This window comes from Lepisma saccharinum, chromosome 1 (assembly GCF_977018435.1).
Source record: "Lepisma saccharinum chromosome 1, izLepSacc3.1, whole genome shotgun sequence".
NCBI lineage: Eukaryota > Metazoa > Arthropoda > Insecta > Zygentoma > Lepismatidae > Lepisma > Lepisma saccharinum.
Window position 1 is genome coordinate 21139602 of NC_139229.1, and position 24351 is coordinate 21163952.

At 39.9% G+C, this 24351-nt stretch overlaps 1 protein-coding gene across 1 annotated transcript in view; it reads left to right on the forward strand.

Annotated features, from left to right (window-relative positions):
• The window catches only part of LOC145986438 (uncharacterized), a 157947-nt gene that overhangs the window by 99190 nt on the left and 34406 nt on the right, over window positions 1-24351 (forward strand). Inside the window, exon 3 of the mRNA XM_083120494.1 lies at window positions 6458-6499. Coding sequence (XP_082976620.1) covers window positions 6458-6499 — 42 coding nt within the window. The remainder of the gene's footprint in view (window positions 1-6457; window positions 6500-24351) is intronic.

The following is a 24351-nucleotide window of genomic DNA, read 5'->3' on the forward strand; positions in this document are numbered from 1 at the left end:
TTAACAATATATTGCCGTTAATACTTTAGAAACTGTCACGGTCATTTTTCTTTACGATACTTGCATGGCACCGGAAATTGACGGTCATTTCTACCGTCAACATTTAAAGGTGTGAAAGGTTGCAAGTCGGAACAGATTGTACTTAGTAGTTGTATTTCTTTGGTTAGTTGTGAGTCAATTTATACAACACATTTGTCTGGCTACATACCTAGCATAATTTTCCTTTAGAAATTTTAGGGAAAAGTGCACGCTTGACCAGGATACGAACCCTGCCCCACCGTGCATTTTTTCGCTGAAATTTCCAAATAGTATATGTTCTATGTGCACCAAGTATTAAGGTAATAACCCCCATTTTTTTCAAATTACAGGTTTCCACAATCTCATTTCCAGTAGTTCGTTGCTTTTTCTGTGTGCTTAATGAAAAACAGCAGCAATGCATTGCTTGCTTTAAACGCAAGGTTTCAAGTTGACTAACTATTACGTTTTTATTCCCCCACGCTTTCCCATTGGCCATCATCAGAGGAACCAAGTAAGAAGGTTTCGTCGTTACTCACTGTCTTCTTCAATTGCACTTTCTGGAGGCGTGGAACTGGAGTGTTTGACTTATTGTCACCCTGCATATGCTTTTCTAAATAACAGTTAAAGCAAAATGTGATTATTTTTATTTTGAGCAACTGTGTGTAAATTTTTCTCAGGTTACTGTACATGCATAGAGGTTTAGTTTCTTGCATTGCGATAATCATACAGGGTATCTACGAGGCGCATCCAGAAAGTAAGTTTCCCTATTTTTTAAAAAAAAAACAACAACACAGTTTCAGGAAACCATTTATTGGCAACAGGTACAGCAAAGGTTCAGCTATTTTTCAACATAGCAACCACCAGAATTGAGACACTTGTCGTATCGTGGTATAAACTTTTGGATCCCACTGTCGTAGAACTCTGCCGCCTGTGAATGGAACCAGCGTGTGACAGACGTCTTCAGCTCTTCGTCGTTGCCAAAACGCTCACCGGAGGACAGGAATTTCTTGAGGTGCAAGAAAACGTGAAAATCGCTGGGAGCCAGATCAGGACTGTAAGGTGGATGATCAAACAACTCCCAGCCAAATTCCGTCAAAACAGCTGCTGTGCGCCGAGCCGTATGTAGACGAGCATTGTCATGGAAGAGCACAACACCTGCAGTAAGCATCCCACGCCTCTTGTTTTGAATGGCACGTCGCAATTTCCTTAGTGTTTCACAGTAATGGTCAGCGTTCACTGTTTCACCTCTGGGGAGGAAGTCAATGAGCAAAATGCCCTTCCTGTCCCAATACACGATGCATATCACTGTCTGTACCGACAGCGTCTGTTTGAATTTCTTCTTGACCGGAGATCGACTATGCCGCCAATGCATTGACTGCTGCTTGGTTTCCGGGGTGAAGTGCGAAATCCACGTCTCATCGCCCGTGACGATCCTGTCGAGGAAATCATCGCCGTCATCATGGTACCGTTGCAGGAATGTCAGTGCTGCTCCTGAACGTTTCATTTTGTGTTCGGGTGTCAGGTTTTTCGGCACCCGCCTGGCACACAATTTTTTGAACAGCAGGCGTTGCGTGACAATCTTATGCAACACGGATCGCGATATCTGCGGAAAAAGGCTACTCAACTCCGTAATCGTGAAGCGACGGTTCTCTACGATGCGCTGCCGCACCAGCTCAACCAGATCATCAGTGATGAGGGACGGACGCCCACTGCGCTCTTCATCATGGACACTTTGACGACCTTCCGAAAACTGCCGACACCAGCGACGCACCATCTGCTTACTCATAATGTTCGGCCCATAGACCTCACAGAGCTGACGATGAATACGAGCTTCCATTTCGGACCACTGCTGCCTCGCTACTGGCATGCGGCGGGAGAAGGAATACGAGCTTCCACTTCGGACCACTGCTGCCTCGTTACTGGCGCCGGGCGGGATCTGTCCGCCTGGCATATGATTGATACGTCTTAGCTCTGCTGCGCATGCGCAATTTACACGGCTCATTATGTTTACTTTTTAAGGGGAAAAAAATAGGGAAACTTACTTTCTGGATGCGCCTCGTACCAGTCAGGAAGTCGTGAATCAATAAGTAGTTCAAGAAATTATACTTGTGGTCAAGAATTTTTACTGTCATAGTGATTGATTGCCTGACTAAAGAGGCGTCGTCGTAGATAGTTTATTTTACTTCGCTCTTCTGCCCCTTTTGGCTAATCGCGACGATGAGGATGAATGGTGGTAAGATGAGATGGATGAAAGGACAATTACAAACATATAGGTACCAAAACACGAGCCCACAGTAGGTTATATAGGCTGCGAGTCCAGACGTCATAGCCTCGCTAGTCTGCAAAATGCAGTCCAGAGTGAATGAACTACATGGATGGAATCATTAATTATTACATGCATTAATAGATGAAGCAAGTCTGATTCTCTTGTTAAAAGTGCAGCTTCAGTTTTCATATTACCCGGCCTTTGGTAGGGATTTTTCATTTTAAAGAAAAAATCTTAATTACTAATTTCAACTTTACCTAAGTAGGGGGTCGAATAAATAGTTAAAAATAAACGAAAAATGGTCAGGAATTTATGGATTGTTATTTTGGTAGACACCCTGTCGTAGGATTTTGGAGTGCAAACTAACATTCTCTCTCTGTATATTTCATGAGGCTATGATTGATTTTGATACTATGCGCACATCAGCACAGGTTATTTTTGCACGTCTCACAATACGGGGATAAGCCCTTATCTAACTGAGCACAGGGTCCCAACAAGAAAAGATAATGTGTTTGATAAAGTTCCCAAATCAATTGGTAAAACTAATACTGTCGGTATTAGACTACTAACAACAACTAAACTATACTGTCTCTAAGGATAATATCTCCATACCATAGCTAAAATCCGAAGGTCTAAAGGCACACTCAACAAGCCCATAAGGACAAACGCAGGACAACACGATTCCACTGAATACTATCCTGACGCGGATTCAGGTTCCAGAGCCTCGTTAGCCTGTAAGAAGTAGTTACTGGAGTGTTTGATTTTTGGATTACTAGAATTGGCACTAACTCCCACAATGCAATGGTTTGTGGCGTAGATGAAACCCATCTATAATCTGAGGTTGGAAAGGGAATAACTAGAACAGGATAATTTCCCTAGTCCCTACTGCCTGCGACAAGTAAGTTTGTGCTTTCTGGATTTTGACAGCATTTCGAATGTGTGTACAGTAACCTGTAAAATTTACATAGTTATAGTGTTCATAAAGGATATGGTATTTTATTAAGATTTTGGGTCTTGTTTAATCATTCAGGGTGTAAGTCAAACCTCCAGTTTCTTTTTCACTGCATTTTTACATATTTCCACTAATATTTCACTTGTTTCTGGTGTTGTGTCACGCTACACATACCCCCCCTTCTCGTATATCCCTTTTGCAAAACTCGCACGATGCTAATATAACGCAAATAGTCCCGTTCCACGAGTTTTTTTGTGATACAGAGGAATGTTTCGTGGTACTAGGTAGATGTTTGTAAAATGACTGCCTCTCTGACAAAAAGATAGCCTTTTGACTACAGTGTGCTGCACGATATCTGTTTGATTCCGACACGATTTTGCTATGCAACGATATTTTTGAAAGATATCGTGAGGTGATGAGACCATGTATACGTCTTTCTCTAACAATAGGTACCTAACGAAGAGTCGAGTAATTGATTTCGCACGAAATGTTGCAAAGTCGAGTGCAGTAAATGATGATTGTTTAACAACGTTTTGCAAGTCTCTAAATATGACGTTAAAGTTGTTTGAATTCGGAAAAAAATAAAGGATTGCGAAACGCCATAATAATATTTTTAATTTGTGTAAAGTTCATGAAAAGTTCAGAAAAATTTCATGTTTGTGAATTCTAATGAATAATTGTTTGCCATATTTACTATAAGATAATAGTTTTTTTTCTTTAATTCCGATTTCTGGAGAGAAATTGCTTAGGTCGTAACATTTTGTAGCAACGCTAGTTGCTGCTTAGCAATAGAGAATTAAAAATTCTAAATTCGAAAGAAAGGAAACAAATCACTGGCTGAATATTATTTTGTCATTTGTCCATCTGTACTAACTTTTCAGAAGAGCTTATTGACATATGTGGATTTTGAATACACTACAAGATTTGCGCAAACATTTTATTAATGCTGATAATTCACACCACATGACATCCAGATACATCGCTTCGGAACGTGACGCATTGACATGTACGGAACACTATAATATGAACTTATTTCTGACGAAAGGTTGAGATACGACAAAACACCATTCAGCCGGCGGAATGTTAATTTCTTTCAGAAACTAATTTTTCTGCACGATCATATTATATACAAAAAAGGTTTTTGTTTAGACTTCCCGATTTCCATTCATTTTCCATTGTTCCTAGCATGCGGTATTAAGAGGGAGAAGTAAAGTAACCAAAATATCTAACTTCCGAGCAGCCAGTGGCCGTTAGTTTAAGGATATTTGAAGAGGCAGGAAATTTTGACAAATATCTACCATCATACCGTTAATAGCTGACCATTCCTCTGCAACTTAACATGCGTAATGCCTTCTGTTTGCTTTATCTCGCCTCCTCTTCCACAGCGCCTCTGCAGACGGGGAGTGTCAGAGGATGACCGACCTATTTCCACTGCATGCTTCTTCACTCATCCTGCAGATTCGGATGCACCACCACTTGCTCTTCTGCAACGCAAGATCTGGTTTGACTTGCTTAAACTTGTTGTTTTTCCCTTGATAGGTGGACAGCTGTTCGCTTGAATTCCAGAAACTCTCTGTGCTAATGCCATGAATCGCAGGTTCAGGTTCCCTTGCAACGACACATTCATACAGTCCTTGTCTTCCTGAGTCGAGTATGAAGTACAAACGAGACATTGGAAAACATCTAAAGGTTTATGAAAAATACGCTGCTTCAGATGAATATAATTCCATCTGCATTACAATTGCAGAGTGGTTGCTTGAGATGTTTGTACCATAAAGCTATCTCTTTCTCTTCTTTTTCTCTGTTTGTCTCCGACACTAAGGTCGTGGCTAGCTTTAGCCTCCTTTGTATCAGGATTCAGCTCTCCTTATTTTCAGTTCTTCAACTCAACTCAGTACTGAACTCAAGACATCATAATTCACCTATCTTAGCCTAGGTCTTCCTTTTCTTCGATATAGTTTTTCTCATAATATTCTCTTGAGCATCCAATCTTCTCGTATTCTCTCTACGTGCCTAAACATCATCATCGGTATACTTTTCTGCCTGACTATCTAGTTTCTTCTATTACCTCCTATTCTCAAATTATTTCAGACTAATTTTTTCACATATTTTCCTTACTGTTTAATGTAGAGCTTTCTAGTCCAATTCTATATAAACTAATTCCAACACATCTTCCTGAGCATGATTGGAGTAGCCTACCGTAAAGTATACTGTACGTTTCTTTTTTATTTTTGTTGCTATTTCATCGCTTTCCATGATAAAAAGCATCAATGAGTTATCACACAGTATCTGCATCTTCATTTTAGAGAAATGGAAATGTTCCACTTAAAACTTGACCATTATTGGGACCTTGTAATATTTGCTAACTACTCAACCCTGGTTTTCTACAGTCCTAGTGCTTGACCTTTCCTCAGCACAGAGAGCTTCTTTAATGTATCCTTCCATCTTTCAAGTCTATATTCGTTTCTGTTAAGCATTGTCCTACATAAATGTGCTGTAGTGAATTCTCTCTCGCTGTCTCTCTTCCCCACGGTAATCTATCCAGATGTGAGCATGGCAATTTGCATGTAGTGTTGCACAATTATAGATAATGTAAGTGTGTGTTTACAAGTGTGTCTTCTGGAATTTTAAATACCACCTTCTCTCTGATGTTTTGAGTTAAATTTTGTCGTTTCATATCCTTAGTCACTTCATGCCTGTGTTGTCAATATGTAGTGGAGTGGTACTTTTGAATTGTGTGTTCTGTTCTGTGCAAAATATTAAAACTATTGACACATAACTACTAGGCAGGTTATTAACTATAGTATCATTTCCTAAGTATTGTGTGGTGAAAAGGAAGATATAATTATTTGAGGGAAACCGAAATTAATTTTAAATGTTTATTTTACATTTTTGTTGAATTACATTCCTTTCTTCTGATAATGTTTTTATTGCTAATATCTTTTGTAAAAATACATTGGATGTAACTGAATGCTATTTAAATAAACAGTTTTTCTATATCCTTCTAAAAATCATAAATAATTAGAAATATAGAAATAAAAAATCATATTTCAGTAAAGCTTAAAATAATATCACTTAAAGTCAGTTATTTTGAAATCACACATTTAATTTTTATATATTTATATATTAATATATATATATATATATATATATATATATATATATATATAAATTAAAAATATTACTTTTTGGGATAACCTTAACATAGTTTTTTTTTTCAGCGGACACTGTACCTATTCCAACTGCCAAGGATCTTCGTGATGGTAAGTATGCAACAAATAATCTCTCCTTTTTTAAATTTGCATTTTGAGTCTCCTCTATGTAAGTAAATATTATTCCCAGTGGAAGTTGATTACTATATGTTTAAATTCTTATGAAATGTATGTTTGCTGGTGTTAGATCTATCATGGTTCCATACTCATACTCTCACGAATGTGTAATTAGTAATGATGAGTGTTATATACAACAGTATTACTATTTTGTTAAATGTTCCATGTGCTTCTGATAAATATTCCTGTATCCGATGAAGTTGGATATTTTATGTTTTCCCATAGAAAACTAATTTCTCTTTCGCTTTAGATCTCGTAGTCACTTTAAGGTTCAGCTGCACCTTTGGCCGACGATAGGGCAGCTATTTTCGAATATTCATCTTGTTTCAAAAAAACCGCTATGATATTCCAAAATTTGAAAAAATACATCTGCTTAGAATTATATCTAAAGCATTCACGTGAATCTTCATGTGCATTGCTTTTGCTGTTGCCTAGATATTATCTATGGTTTAATAGACTTAGGTAACCGCGAAACCATTGAGAATAACTAGACAACAGTATAAGCAAACCACTTGACGATTCATGTGAATGTTCCAGAAGGAATTTCAATCAGATTATATATTTACTTTGGATGTGTTTTTTTTCTGGCGATACGCAACGGTACGCCATACCAGCACCTTTTTGTGTGTGAGAATGAAACTAAAAATATTTATTTTATTATTTTAACGAAAACGATGTGTCGGCTCCCGTGGTGTAGTTGTTAGCACATCGCGCTACGATTCATCAATTTCATCATATCATCACTCATTTCCATCTTCGCAAATTAGCCAAAAGCGGCACAAAAAGCGAAGTAAAATAAAGCAAATCAATCAATCGAACGAAAACAATGTATGTGTGTTTGTGTGTGCGTGTGTGTGTGTGTACATGGATACACTAGAATTTATGAACACCACACTATTTAGAGTAGTTAACGACAAATAATAACAATATCAAACAAACTTGAAGAGTACAGAAATCTTTCTTCCCGCCGTAAAAAAGCACTGATAATAATAATAATGATGAATACGGTATTATTATTATTATTAGTAGTAGTAGCAGTGTGTGTTCATGCGTGGTTGACGTTCCGACTATTGACTGAACCCACTTCAAGCACTGCCGCCACATTGTGCCAAAAACGCTTTGAGAGTCTCTGCTTGCGAAGAGGCCATCTTGGATCTCCAGGAGCGACAGCATCCGCGGGAGAGTGATGACGTCAATCTTGATCCTTCAATTAGGCCGTCTTAATCTCCGAAGGAGAAGGTGAGGCTAGGTGATGGAAGCTCCTTCTGACGTCGACGTCCGCTAATAGAATTCCAAGCGTGAAATGCAACGTCCGCATTATTGAGTTAGCCATCCGTAGGGGGGAATGGGATGGCTCTCTTAACATGATGTTCCAAGTTTAAACGAGTCGCTCCCGAGCAAAGCGGGGTAATTGAAAGGCGTTTTTCCAGGCTGCCCTGGGGGATGAAATGGAAAGGGTACCCCGAGTCTGCTCGTATATCCCCTGTCGCGCCCTTTCAAGGGACCATATTTACTCATTAGCTTTGCAATATGAACCATTTATGAGGCTCCCTCTTTGTCGGCCTTTGGTGTGAATGTGTGCTGTAGTTAATTAAAAAGAGCGGATGCTTCGTATCGTGTTCAAAGGACTTGCCTTCGCCGCCATTATTGGCCATAACAGAAGAGGAACGATCTCTGTGTTCTACAGATGTGTGAACAAACTTTGTATTATTTTGCTACTTGTTTCACCTCTCTTCTTCACGAGGATAGGGTACAATTTATATCGCCAAGTCTCTGGCTTCTTTGCTAGAGCGAGTTTCACTACGTCGAGCCTCCAATTGAATCGCGCCTGCAAAGTAATACTCTGACGTCATCTACAAAGGGCACCAATCTCTTGCTTTCCCGCCAACGCTCTTCACGGTCAGTAGGTTCGCTGTCTGGGCTGAACCACTTATCCATATACTTTTTGAAATTAACCTAACTCCACATGTCCTGACGAGGTGAAAATTTCATTGAAATTGAAAGGTTCGTGTTTTCTGCTATTCATGGTCAAATTTCATGTTTCAGATGAAGTTGAAACATCAAATGGAATTTCCTTCCAAGATCTTTAAAATTATACCAAACTCGATTTCTTATTTACAGAGGTACTTAAATTTTTATAAGTCAGTATGCAACCTCATTTTGCAAAAATCTCGTAAGCTGGAAGGCCAAGGAATGAAACATCCTGCATTTCTTACTTTTATGAGTGTCTCTCCATAAATTTTATTAGTATCTGAGGTCGTTATGGAAATATATGAGTAGATATATCGATCTGGATTCTGGCCCCGACGTGTCTCCATCTTGTCTCATCCTCGTAACTACCAGAGCCGTTGTAGTTTCCCCCCTTTCACTTGGGTTGTTGCGTCACTGGGGAAAGTAGGAGACGTGATTGGTCACTTGCTGGGTTGCCTTTCTTACGTGTCACGGTAAGCTCTCGAATCAACCAATCAGACGATCATGTTCTTCAAATGTGCCCGCGCTCTTACCTTATTGGAGGCCGGGAATAACGCCGGCTGTATTTTTGAAGTAAATTCGTAGCGAGGAGGTGATGGTCGTACAGCTATTTTTTTTTTCTCTGAACAATAATACACCGTCTCTTCGGTGAACGCAGCAGTTTGACGACTATACTCACGCTCTCACAATCAATGGTTCTGCATTCGAGTCTAGTCTTGGACATAATCTTTGCCTTGAATTCAGTTTCACTTAATCAATCGTTCTCATCCTAGCGATTATATGAAAGGTTGTGTTATGTGTGTGTGTATTTTACTTTTGGGGAGGGGGGATTAATCCAGGTACAGGAGCCAAACACCCTTATAACGTTTCTTCTTGGTATATCACTTTCATTTACGGTCGAGGTGAGACTGTTCGGTACTTCTGCTTCTGTCGGTCATTTCATTTTGCTCATGTAATGTACGTATTGTTAGGCCTGCAAGATAACTCTCAGTGATCATAGTTACACGTTGTGGTAATGATATAAAGGTTTGAGCCCTGGTTTAGCATACATAATCTGTAGTTCTGATTTCACATAAAATTGTAGGTATATAATGAAATTTAAGTCTATTAGAAACTAAATTTGAAGCAACTTCGCCAATATAATTGAATTATTTTAGTCACGTATTATTTGCAGTTAGCTTACCCATGGGAGTGAAAAGATTATGAACTCAGTGGAGGAACCGACCCCCCCCCCCCTCCCTCTCCGGATTTGAATCCAGGACTATTGACTGTTTAGAATCACAAATTCGATTTATTGAAAGACCGTCGTGTAACAATGGGTAATCAAATTCGAATCTGTGTGGCAGACACTTTTTCAACGCAAGCATTCTTCACAAAGCCATCATCTTCCCAAGAATAAAAGAAAATGCCAATTCATGCCATACAGGAGTCTGGAATTTGAATTTCGTGTTGCTTTTCCGCTACGTCTATTGCCGCCTTGTTTCCGGTGAATGCGGTCGACTCGATGGTCGTGTTCGCATATTGATTGGGTACTTTCTGAGAGGCGTTGGGGAATTTTGCTGAAGCAGCAGTCATATTTTTATGTGCTGGTGTCGTCACGTGCAAAAATGAGCATATTCGGAAAGAACTAGGGTCGGTATTATCTATGCATGCTGTGGGCTTTTGCGCTATATTCCAGACCCTTTCTTGCAGATGCGGTAAGAACTGCATACAGATTAGTCCAGACACTATTCGATTCGTTCGTTGATCATAATGGCATTGCTATAAGAAAATACCCATCATTAGGAAAAATAATATAGAGCAATTGCAAGGGTAATAGACTTGAGACTTTAGAAGCAGTTGTATTTATATTTTGTTTCTTTACATATGATTCATGAAACATATAATGAAGATAATATAACCCAGGAAATTTACAAGTAACAGTCTTTCTTCTTGTATAGCAAAGTTTCTTGAATTGTATTTTGCCAGCACTATATAAAAATAAGTTCGAAAGTAACAGACTGACACAATCGGCAACCTGTGAATCTGGATTTTCTGAATAAATCTTAGTGGGATAGTATTTGAAGTGATTTTAGCTTATAGAGACACATGTATTGTATATTCGCAATCTAAAGATGTTCTCCTTTACTGTAAAGTAATGTACAGCCCATTGCTCTTCACTGATATATGATATAATTTTGATCTTCAAGGTTGATATTTTTCTGGAATTGCAATACAGAGAGGTTTCCGCAAGATGGGTTAAGAAAACGTATTTCTGTAGTGTAGTGTTTATTATTTCTATAAACAAAAGAGCCTCGCCGATGGCGTAGGGTAACTCCGTCGCCTTGTAATTAAGGGGTCCAGGGTTCGATACCCATATGGAGACGCACAGTGGTACGGATCCCACTTTATACTATAGGTCGAGTCCCAATTAGCGTATCTGTTACGGATAGTAGAAGAGAGCATTGGCGGCAGCTATAACCGTCTATCTATCTTAACTTTTTTTCCTGCTAATAACAGTGTTTCACACTATATGCTAATTAGGGTTCTGCATGGGACCACTTTCGCTCTCGTCTTCCACCCTCGAGTGTACACAATGGAATATCATTCTAATATGGCTAAGAAGCTCTCAATTGCGTACGCTATCCAGCGTCGTCCATGCGACGAGCGAAATCCTCTCCTTGCGGCACTCTGGTTGATGGCATGAGTAGGTCTTCAAGTTTATTCACATTTATTCATACGACCATTGTAATATCCCAACCTTTATTACGTCTGTTGGCATTTCCTTAAACATTTCATCATTCATCCAGCAAGATACCAACACTCCTTTGGTTAACGGCGAGGATGAGGACGTGCATTCGCTTGTGATCGCTGCATGATATAAGTCCTGCAATGTAATGATACGAGCTAATCGTCACGTCTAAAGAACAACCAACCGAATATACGAATCCCAAAAAGAATCGTACATAATGTCCGTCCTTGAGATTATTTGTTAGGTGTAGTAGGAAAGATACCGATAATAAAACAATGTGCGTACTCTTATCAGTATAAAGGTGATACTGCTTCAGATGTTTTTTTTTTTTTTTAAATTAATTTAAGTGTGTGACATAATGCCCACACCGCAAGGTTTTCAAACCCTTAGAAACGGCCATTATGAGTGTACGAGCTGAGAGAGGGTCGAAGAACGGGGTCCTATAGGGTAGGGTTTAACGGGTTCAATCCCTTCCCGTTGGTTCAGTAAACATTTTGCACTAATTGTGTCATCAAATAAATCTCAAAATTGGTCAAGACACCAGTTTGGTTGATAGGTTTTGAAATGTATTAATATAATCACACACAAAGTAAGTGTGTTGAAGATGAGAAAGTCAAATATAAAAATAACATGGTTATATGTACATGAAGCCAGTATATGCATCCAGATTGTGTAGGGAAAATTCTATTGGTTATAATTTAAATGTTAGTATTCATAATATACAGTAACAATTAAATTGTTACTGTGAAATAAGGGTTTATGTACGTTGAAGCCTACCCATTATATCTGTATATATACTGCCATGGCGAAGAGTGGAAGACGCCACCCCTGGAATATAGATGTCAATTCATAAATGTAATTCCATTTCAATATCAGTACACTGAATTGATTATTACAGGAACAGATATGTTCATGTAAGAACGCTAGAATTTCAAATCCAAGCGACGCTTGGATAGAAGTTGGAGTATACAGTTATTTTTGTTGGGGGAAGATGCCTTCCTTCCTCCTGTGTGAAAAAGAATCCTGGGAACAATCTTGTTGACCAACTAACTCAGCATCTTCACTCTGCCGCCGTTTTAAAATATTTTCTCGCATTCTGTTTAATATTCACGGTGTTCCGCTTATCTTTGCATTCCGTCATGTTGGTTCCTTATCTTGAAATGCCGTGTGGAATTACGACGGAAGATTACAACGTCATTGAAAATAATTATATGCTAATGTATGTACGCAAAGGGAAAGGCTTAGCGAGATGTATTGAGTGGTTGAGACTTGTTAAAAGCAAAGAGGGGCACACTTAGAAGTGGATATGTAAACCAAAGCAAGTGTGTGTTTTAACAGGATAGCTCAAGACGCAAGAGTGAGGAAGACAGAGTGGGTGATGGAAATTCAACAAAGAGGGGATTACGTTTGCAAGCTTTCAACGTAGAGATTGCTCTCTTTTCTCTTTGCAGCAACGTTTTGTTTTCTGTGTATGCCGCAATGCTTGATGTGTACAGCTGGATGCACAAGTAACTGCTGGGCAAATTGCCAATGACTATTTTTATTAGCTTTTCTCTTGCATCTTACGTGTTTTTAAGAAATGGGTTTTTACGCAAGCTGGTGCAGTGTGTATCCGTTTCGTTGTAGTTCTTGAAGCTCTTATAGTTTAAAACAAATAGAAGAAACATGGCGATGGACAATTAGCTTGATTATACTTATGCATCCCACAGTACATCTCTTCCTGTTCAGGACAGGACAGGAAAGGGACACGGGGTAAAAACTGGACAAATACTATCCACTGTACAAGAACAGCCTGATATTGTCTGTACTATTATATTCATCTACAATACATCAATCCAGGGGTGTAAGGAGTGACCTTTTGAGAAGGCACCCGAAACTCAACATCACTTCCACGTAGTACGCCCCTCTAACTGCAGTCTTGCAGGCTAACAAGGCTCTGGCGTCTTGACCCATGGCCAGTATAATCATCTATGGGACTTGTGATTGTCCCTGCATCTATTTCATCCTATCGCCATTCATCATCATCTTCGCAATTAGCCAAAAGTGGCGAAAGGCGAAGTAAAATGAACCAAGTAAACCAAATCTAACCATCCACTCTACTGACAACAGATGTACGCTCTAAAAATGTCAAGCTTGTATATATTTTACATTTATAGATGGCAGCACAGAGCGATGATTTTTTGTTTCTTACAAAAGTGGTTTAAAGTTAGAAGGCGCTGGTTATTCCAGAGTTTTTTATGCACTATAATTAAGCCCTGAAAGATGTGAGCAAACAATAACACGTGATTGATTTGATAATAATAATAATTGACAGTTTAAGTTAACTATTTTAGATATACAATATCTTCACAAATTCATATAGAGTTCTGAGACAACGAATTCTTCAGTATAACCCCTTGGTTTTAGTTTATTTATTTGTAGGGAAGCTGGGTATTTTAGTCAAGAAGCTTTCACCACCCTATTTATGTTCTCATTTCCTGGTTATGCTAATCAACTTTGTAACCATACAGTATTCTATGATTTCTACCTTCTTATTGATCGTGTTACTTAGCTCTACCTGTTGAAATTTTGCATCTTTAATACTGTAGTCTCTGAAGTTTGCGAACTGTTCCCTGGGTTTTGTTGAACTTATCCTGTACAGTATCTCTCAGACGTTTTATGTCAACAACATTTTAAACTAGGCAACCCAATTTACACAAGGCGTTGGTGGGTTGCGTGCTGAGTTAGGCTCAATTTCAGGGTTGCCACATGCACAATAGATATTTATGAAATACACGAAACAAATAAATCTAAGTATTAATGTATAAAAATAGAAAACATATCAGCATTATATTTGTCGCAAAGGAGAAATACATTATGAAATAAAGAAAATAGATTTTCTAGTACTTCATTGCTGAGGAGTCTATACAAATAAAAGAGGAGAGAGAAAACGGAAGGTGACAAAACGGAGAAAGAGAGAGAAAGGGGAAGAGGAAGAGTAAAGGAGGTAAGAAAATAGAGGACAGTAGAGGTAATGAGGAGAAAGGAAAAAGATTCGAGGAGAGATGAGGAAATTGGAGCAAAGAAGAGAAGAGAGGAGGAAAACAAGAGGAGAGGGGACGAGAAGAGGGGAGTGGATGGTAGAGTAATAGAGAGAAAAAGAGAAGAACGAAAAGAAGAGGAGAAGAGTGCAGTGGGGTCGTAAATCGAAGACAGGAGAGGAGATAAGAGGAGTGGAGAAGAGTTGGACGGAGACAAGATGCGAGAAGAGTAGGGAAGGCGATATGAGATAAAAGCAGAGGAGAAGGATTGGAGAGAAGTAAGAGAAGAGAAGAACAGAAGGAACTGGAGACGTGAGGAGAGAAGAGGTAGTTGCATAAAATATTGTCTCGGCGTCAAGAATTGATGAATTTATCAAATTATCGACATGAAACATTTAATAACATTTTGAAATGTATTAGATCGGTGCGAAATGCATTTTGTCTGAGTACAGAACAAGATAAAATCTTCTTCTTAAGATCTTTGATTTTACCTTCGATTATATCACTAAAAACATGAAAGTAATTTTAATATTTATACGAATTATCCAATTTTTCTCGGTTCGTTGAAATGGAGATTTTGTAATTCAATATTTCCCCTCCCCCCATCGTTAATTCCAAACTGAAATGATAATTTTCTGCCACGGGAGGGGTTTGAACCTACGACCATCAGGTTGACAATCCATAATTGTAACCACTACCCTACAAGCTTTCGCTCCTGAAAGCAGGTACAAGCAGCTGACCAATGTGAAATGTAGATGCAGCTGTCCTTCTACATGTAATGTGCAAAGAATATTTGTTTGTAACAAAGAAAACGAAGGTAGTACGAATCGGCGAAAACATTTAATGGAGAATTGCACATGATGAAAACTTTTCAGTCGATATTTGTGGAGGTATCTTTACATTGAACTCGAGTGGGAATATGGGTAAAATTGGTATGTCCTGAAATGTCACAAATATAAATAGTTATTTCATTAATATTTGTCAATGTCTTTGAAGCAGGACACAATTATCGTTAAAGTATCATAATTCATGATCTTATACATGAAAATATCCCTTTGAACATGTGGCAATTCAGTGATGTGTGTATATATATATATAATTCCAGATGCAAAACAATGTAACCACTTCACTCTGCTACTACAAATAATATCACCATGCTCTTCATTAATAAAAGGAGAATTGAAAAAAAGTGTCACGTCGTAAGGAGGATCGAACCTGGGACCGCTAACAGCAGCTCGATCAAGAACTCGAACCACTAAGTTTTTATTATTATTATTTGTCTTATTCTGATATACAAGTTGTGGGATTACATTGTTATTTACATAAGTGTACGAGGGCCACTATTTATATTTTGAGCCTTGGCAACACTGATTGAAGTTAGGCGCGATTTGACGTTTGCACGGAATCGTCTGGCATTATTGACCATAACGTACTTCAAATGTTTTGCCAATAGCTTGATTTGTGTTGTTTATGTTGCCTTGGAGATTGCGCCACAACAATAAAATGGAATTAACTCGTGAACGTTTTCGTGCGGTTTTTTTACGATTTTCGACGTGGATTATCAAGACAAGAGAGCATCGATCAACTTACTTCCACATTTGGCGATGAAGCCCCATCCTTTGCCACTGTGAAACGCTGGTATAACGAATTTAATCGTGGCCGCCATTCGCTCACCGACGAGATTCGCGAAGGTCGTCCAAAATCAGTTGTTGTTCAAGAAAACATTGATGCTGTGCAAAACCTAATACTGCAAGATCGTCATGTGACATACTGTGAGATTGAGACAACCATAGGCATTAGTTCCACCAGCATATATAAAATATTACATGATCATTTAGCTGTGAGACAGGTATGTTCTCGTTGGATCCCACACAATTTGACAAAATCTCAAAAAGACGCTCGCGTCAATTGGTGCAAACAAATGCTCAATAAATACAATCGTGGTGCTTCAAAAGACGTATATAAGATTGTAACAGGTGACGAATCATGTATATATGCATATGAGCCGGAACGTAAACAGCAGTCGACTGTATGGGTGTTTCAAGATGAACCCAATCCAACAAAAGTTGTTCGCGCTCGAAGCACATCGAAACAAATGGTCGCCTGTTTTTTCGGGAAAACTGGTCATGTGGCAACTGTGCCTTTAGAGGAACGTAGAACGGTCAACTCTGAATGGTACACAACAATTTGTTTGCCAGAGGTCTTCGGTCAAATACGGAAAACAAACAAACGCCGTCGGATCATTCTTCATGAAGACAATGCCAGCTATCACACATCTCGTCTAACAACCGACTTTATGAGCAGTCAAAAAATCGAATTGATGGGTCATCCGCCGTACAGTCTTGATTTGGCACCCAATGACTTCTTCTTGTTCCGGAATGTCAAGAATAAATTGCGTGGACAACGATTTTCGTCGGCGGAAGACGCCGTTGATGCGTTCAAAAACCATATTATGGAGGTGTCTCAAGAAGATTGGAAAAACTGCTTTGACAAATGGTTCGAACGAGTGCAAAAGTGTATTGACCATAAAGGAGAATACTTCGAAAAACAATAAAGCAGTTTTCAATGTCAAATTCCTGTTTTTTCATTGTTAGGCTCAAAATATAAATAGTGACCCTCGTATTACTGCGAATTACAGAATTTTAATTCTATGTGGTTAGAACCTTTACATTTTTGTGTGACCTAAATTAAGTATAAAGCACTATTAAGAAATTTGCATACCATTTCTTTCTTGTGTGGAGACAATTTTTTTTTTTGTAGTGTTCTTGCTAGAAGATACTGAATTTTCAGTGAAAACTGCTTTCGTCATTGTGAAATATATATATATATAGGCAACCCTGAAATTGAGCCTAACTCTACACGTGACCCACCGATGCCTTGTGTAAATTGGGTTGCCTAGTTAAAAATGTCGTTGTCCTAAGACTTTTGAGAGACACTGTACATAAAGTTCTTGGTGAAAGTTCAGGAACGATGAGAGATCCATCATTTCGGATGGGAAAAAGACAATACCCAGAAGTTCCTTGAGGTTGATGTAGCGGGTGTCCGGATTTTCGCCGTTGCTGAGAAAGATTAGATGTTGCAGTTTCATTCTGTGCGCATAACACGTCTTTAGCTTCTCTCGATGCCCTATCAGATCTATACGTGGCAACGCTTTGAATAACTGGTGTAAAACTCCAGGAGTTTCGCCGTAATCTCGGACAATATGACTATCTGTGTTAGTTTCATCTGTTGACAGTTTCATTTCAACGATCAGAGAATATCCTAATCGAAAAGAGATCCCTTTCAGTTCAGGCTACACGCTGTGTTATGTTTGGCGCCACTTTCAACTGCCCCGATTAGCTTACCCGAACGTAAAATAGACTGAACCAACTTTACTTTGACAACTGTACACAAGAGTGAAAACTCATTCTCAGTTACAACAGCATGCAGGTGATGAAGTTGGCAAATTAATGTGAGCACCTTTATGAAAATTCTTTCTTGCAATACAGCCATGCCACCTGGTACAGAAGTCTGCTACCTAGTGACCGTGAAGGCGGAGTTATCAGCTTATGAGCATCAGTCGTACGGGTTGTATGTGGACATTGTTCTACCAGTCAAACGCCTTTATGTCCGACCTCTCAGAATTCCAAGGAGGCGTGATCATTGGAGTGCACCTAGCTGGAGCCTCAGTGACGAAAACAGTCAACCTTGTGGGTGTTGCAAGGAGCACGATGTCAACTATAATGACAACCTACAGTAATGAAGGTAAGACGTCATCTTTGAAACTGAGCAGTGGGCGAAAGTCGAAGCTCACTGACAGGAATAGATGGGTGTGGATGCTGATAGTGGCCCGTAAGCACAAGATGACGCTGTCCAGATAACCTCCCTGATGAACTCCTATCTTCAAGACCCTATATCAACCAAAACTATTCAACGAACATTCATGGCAGACCGGCTATTCCAAATCCATTGGTGATACCACGTAATACTGTGAAGCCTCGAAAATGGTGCCGAGAGCATTGAGGCTGGACACAACAGAGTGGGGACAGGTCATCTGGTCTGGGGAATCTGCATTCACATTATTCCAAACCACCGGACGTATTTGGGTGTGGAGAACGCCTGCAGAAGCCTTTCATGTTGACTGCCTCTTTCCTACTGTCAAGCATGGAAGTGGGTGCGATATCTTGATGTGGTCTTGAATCACTTGCAGTCCTCCATGGGAGGGTTGCAGCAGAGGAATATCGCAGCATTTGGGAACGACATGTATTCCAAAACTGCCCCATTCTCACTGCTCGGTGCGTCAAAGCATGGTTCGATGAGCACGAGGATGAAGTGGAACATCGCATCTGGCCTTGAATATCTGTCTAGTATTTTGGAGGCCAAACTGTGTGCTAGGCTTCCACCACTTGTATAACCTGTAGGTGGATACTGGTAAATTTATGGAAGCGTGGAGGGTGGAAACCGAATGCAGTTACTAGCCTTCGAGCAGCGTGTACTGCTTTGCTCTGCCCACTCGATTCCCCCGCCCCTTCTTTGCGCTATTCGCGGCCTTGCTCCGAGACAGGATATAGGAGTTTTCTCTCTCGTACCTAATCTGTTAGTACGATTAATTGGTGTTGAAATCGATATACAATCTTACAGTTTTTAAAATTAAGAGATACTGCACGCATTTGTATAAACGGATCGATTCCTGCAAATTTTCAGTCTTTAATGTTCTAAATGGTGTTCGTCTCTACTTGGTGGAGACACCAGCAGATATTCCCACCTGTCTGTAATTGCGCTTTTATTGCGGTTCCGTGTTAAATGCTCCCGGAGAGAAGCAATCCGTCACCCCGACACGTTTCTCGCTTGACACGCCGTTTTTCCTCTTCATCTTCGTCGCCGTGATAATTCTATTGCGGAGCTTATTAATCTTTCTCACGTCGTCTCCAGCGTCGGGACAGAAAACCTGATTAATCTTGGGTTTCTGGGTAGACGTCATCCGAAAAGTTTTCTCTCGAGTTTGCAGAGTTCGTGCGGATTTACAGTTCAATCTCGATGGGCATTGTTAGATATTGGATTGTTATCACAGGAATTTTTTTATTAACAAAACACGTCGTTGACAAAAAAAATTGGTTGCTTTTGTTTTGGCGAACAGTCATTTCTTTTTCGTCTGTTGAAAGAAATTTTTGGTCACTGGAAAGTATTTTTCGTGAACTCCAAAGTACAAAAACCTAGGAAAAGTACCGTTAAGTACCATAAATCCGTGTTTCTATTTATCTGGAACAAGGTTTGGTGAAGTTTGTTTGGAGTCGTGAAAGCAACTAAAGAGGGGGAAGGAAAGACACAGACCCCACCGCATTAAACAACAGAAAGAAAAACTTCATAAATAAATACAATTTCAGTTCGATTATCCATTTTTTAATTATATTGATGGATATATTAATTGTCATTTATGGATAATTGAAAATGTTTTTCACGCTGGATGATCAATTTTTCGTTCATCCGGGGTATTTTTCACCTCAGATGTTCAATTGTTCGTTCATCCGGCTTAGGTTCAAGTTAAATATTAACTTTTTCGTTCATCCAGATTATTTTTCACGTTAGATGTTCATTTGTTCGTTCATCAGAATTATTTTTCAAGTTAATGTTCAATTGTTTGTTCATCCGGCTTATTTATCAGGCTAAATGTTCAGTCCGTTCATTCGGGTTATTTTCTTCCTGCATGCTCGATTGTTTGTTCATCCGGTTATTTTTCACGCTAGATGTTCAGTTGTTCGTTCATTCGGGGTCGTTCAGCATTAAATTGATCTTGTGTATTTACAAGATCTTTGGTAATAGCTTAAAAAATTACAATTTATACAGCTTTGATCTAAATGATAACTCTCACCAACTCACTTTTTAAAGTTCAAAGTTTGTGGTAGGACATAAGGTAGGCTATAGATTATATCCATGGCGCAACTTCAGTATTTGGTTGGAATGAGCTTTTTTGTGCATGTTTACTAGAATATTTTGGCATAGAAAAGTACGCATATTTCTCCAACTTAATTGAATTATACCCATTCTATTAAAAAACTTTCTAAGCCTCGTTATTTCTGAATTTAATAGTATTTTGTTTTAGAATATTTGTGTTGATATTTGCACTGTTTGGTATTATGCTGAAAAAAATCTCTGGTAAGATCGCACGAATTAATGCTAAGCCCTTGCGTAGTATGCAATGCTGTTAACTTACGTGTATTTCGGGCTGCATAACCATTAGGATGTTCCCCTACCATAATCACTTATTTTGTCTACTGTATTAACATAAAGCTAGGTAATTTGGTCTCGTCACAATGCAAATACTACGTCATCATTTTGCTCTGGCATTTTACATTAATTCACTTCCCGTCTGGAGCTTTTTTTATGGTCATCGACTTACGAACGCGAATGAGAAATGATACCGGCAGTCGTTTGGCCAACGTGTGCCGCAGCAAAATAACGACCCATAAAGGAAGAAGATATGTGACCCTGCGTGCCGTAAAAATTGAAATTGGAGCAAAGGTCTCTTTGTTTTACACAAAGTACCGTCGAGTACCAGATGGCACTTCAGAACAGCAGCAGGTTAGTTGTTTGTCGTCATGCTCTGTCGGCGTTATAGTAAAAATCCTGCTTAGAATTCAAGAAGGATAACGTTTGTTGTCGTGCAAAAAGAGTATACACAAGGAATTTGCATTGCAGATCGAATTGCAACATTATAGGGATGTTATAGCCGTCTCATTTCCGAGCACGTTGAGCGCTCGATTCACAGTGTGGCCTAATATTTTTCGTTCGAGTCCCTACTACTCACTTATTCCATGTAATCCTCATTCATCCTCATCGTCGTGATTAAAACAGTTGCGGAGAAATGCGGCGTTAAATAACCGAAATACAAAATGTTCTGATGTTCTAAGGAATTTTCCTAAACCAAAATTATCTTATCCTAGGATTGAGTTGATATGTTCACATTTTGGAACACGATATATTTACGTTTTACGAAAAATATTTCAACTGTCTTTTAAAAGTAGTATTTTCTGCCAGTTATGGAACTGGTCAGTATAGAGTGATAATTACATATAGGCTATATATGATGGTTTATTAGTTTTAATGTACTAACGTATTGATCATCCCTGGAATCGTCAACCAGTACCTGACTCCATGGTGTGCGTCATCACTTCGAGGAATGTTTGATTGATTTGCTGTGGTTTACTTCAGACTGCCACTTTTTGCTAATCGCGAAGATGAGGATGAAGGCGATCAGATGAAATTGATGAAAGGAAATAAACCAAACCAGTCAATCAGTCGATTTCTCGGTGCAATTGGTATGGCGCACTATGAGCCCCTGTTTGTATGGGTTCGAATCCCGATCAGATTACCTTCACACCAGGAGTAAGCTAGTATGAAGCTAATGCCTTTGTAATGCGACTTTGTCGTTGACGGTCTAGCATTTATGTAAATATTTTGTTCGAGCCTGCTATGACTGTTTTATTAAATAAAGAGCGTCAGAATATCACTTCCTTGGGGGGTGCTGGGGTAGTGCAAGAAAGGGAAGAAGAAACATTCAGAATAGATGGTTGTTCCCCGAGGCATGCCGACGCTCTTGACGTTTGCATAAGTAACTTCGAATCGAAATCGAAATTCCACACGACGCTCTTTTCTTCCAGGCTTTTCCCTACTCCCCCCACCCCTACGGAGTCGTTGAGAATCCCCTCGACATTTTGTCCCTTTCCTCCCATATACTGATCTTCACTGATCGATATGAGGACTTGTGCATTTTCAATCTACATTTCCTTCTTTGGTACTCTGATGGATGTGGGTTGGGTATATACTCTTCATGCACTCCAACCCACATCAAAATTGGGACCCTAGTAACAAATACAATAGGGGGCACCCTCACTAACACAATCACATGATTTTCCATTTGGAATACTACAGGGTGGTCAAATAAGTCACTTAACACCCCCAGTACAACGCCAATGCGGCATGGAACGTGAAAATGGCGATGACCAATCGTTGCCTGGCCAAGGGGGAACCACACTGACGTCACCCGTATGGTCGGCAGCCATCTTGATGCCCGCCATCTTGAATTCAACTTCAGAAATTTAAATGGGAAGGGAGTCGTGCGACATATCAAAATGGGCTAGAATTTCACCAGGAAAACAACTGTGACATTTGTTTTCACCTAACTTTAATTGTTGCAGAGTTAACAATACCACAAAGTTATGGCTCAATAAGTCACTTAACACCCACAGTACAAGGCCGCTGCGGCATGGAACGTGAAAATGGCGATGACCAATCGTTGCCTGGCCAAGGGGGAACCACACTGACGTCACCCGCATGGTCGGCAGCCATCTTGATGTCCGCCATCTTGAATTCAACTTCATAAATTTAAATGGGAAGGGAGTCGTGCGACATATCAGAATGGGCTAGAATTTCACCAGGAAAACAACTGTGACATTTGTTTTCACCTAACTTTAAATTTAAGGGCGATTTCCGCATAGGAGAGTGACACTTCCTTTCCTTTTTGCTTAAATGTTTATTGTTCAAATAATCGTTAGTATGTGATTATGTGGTATTTATTGTTAGACCAATCACTGAAAATGTCCGGATATTGACTTACCGGTATGTACATATCTTGTAGTATTGGTTGGCATGGGAATTACGATTGTGTTTTGTCTTTACATAAAAGTTTAAAAGAGTGATGATGTGAATTGATCGTGTCAAGAGTAGCATATTTCCTTTTTCACTGATCTGAACGAAAATACCACTAACACGTGAGGAACGGATTCCCATCATATTGATGTCAGGGGAGAGAAGTACGCGTGACATTGCCGCAGACTTCAATAACCGCAATCCTGCAAGACAACCGGTGTCACATGTGGCCGTCAGCCAGTTGCTGGCAAAGTTCCAAGATACTGGATCTGTGGATGACAAGCCGCGACATGGACGTCCGAAAACAGTCACGGATGAGGGTACTGCTGTAGCGGTGTTGGCATCATTTGCAAAGTCCCCAACCCGTAGCACACGGAGACTGGCGCTGGAAAGCGGTGTCAGCAGGGGTTCAATTCAAAGGATTGTACATGACCACCACTGGCATCCGTATAAGATACAGCTGCAGCAGCACCTTAGTGAGGACGATCCAGACAGGCGTTTGCAGTTTTGTGAGTGGGCTATAGCACAACTGCAACGTGACCCTGCCGTCGGTAGCAAGATTCTGTTCAGTGATGAGGCTAATTTTTATGTGTCGGGAGAGGTGAATAAGCAAAATCTGCGGTACTGGTCACCCGAAAATCCACATTGGACAGATCCCAGCAAGGTGACGGGAGGCGGGAAGCTAATGGTGTGGTGTGGTACTTGGGGTTCCCGACTTGTTGGTCCATTTTTCATTGAGGGCAACTTAAATGCAGAGGGCTACTTGCTTCTGCTACGGGAGCAGATCTTACCATCCTTACTGTCCGAGGATGGAAGCTATCCTGAATGGTTCCAGCAAGATTGTGCTCCACCGCACTATGGGATGATAGTCCGTCAGTACCTGGATCAACAATTCCCTCACCACTGGATTGGTCGCCGAGGGACTGTGGAATGGCCTGCACGCTCACCTGACCTGACACCATTGGACTTTTACCTCTGGGGACACCTGAACGCCATGGTGTATGCTACGAAAATCAGGGATCTGGCCCACTTGCGCACACGCATTGTGGATGCCTGTACTGCAATAACTCCTGAGGTTCTTCAGAATGTGGTAAGGTCATGGAAGAGACGATTACACGTGTGTGTTGCGCAAGAGGGACGTCATATTGATCATTTGTTATAACTTTGTGGTATTGTTAACTCTGCAACAATTAAAGTTAGGTGAAAACAAATGTCACAGTTGTTTTCCTGGTGAAATTCTAGCCCATTTTGATATGTCGCACGACCCCCTTCCCATTTAAATTTATGAAGTTGAATTCAAGATGGCGGACATCAAGATGGCTGCGGACCATACGGGTGACGTCAGTGTGGTTCCCCCTTGGCCAGGCAACGATTGGTCATCGCCATTTTCACGTTCCATGCCGCAGTGGCGTTGTACTTGGGGTGTTAAGTGACTTATT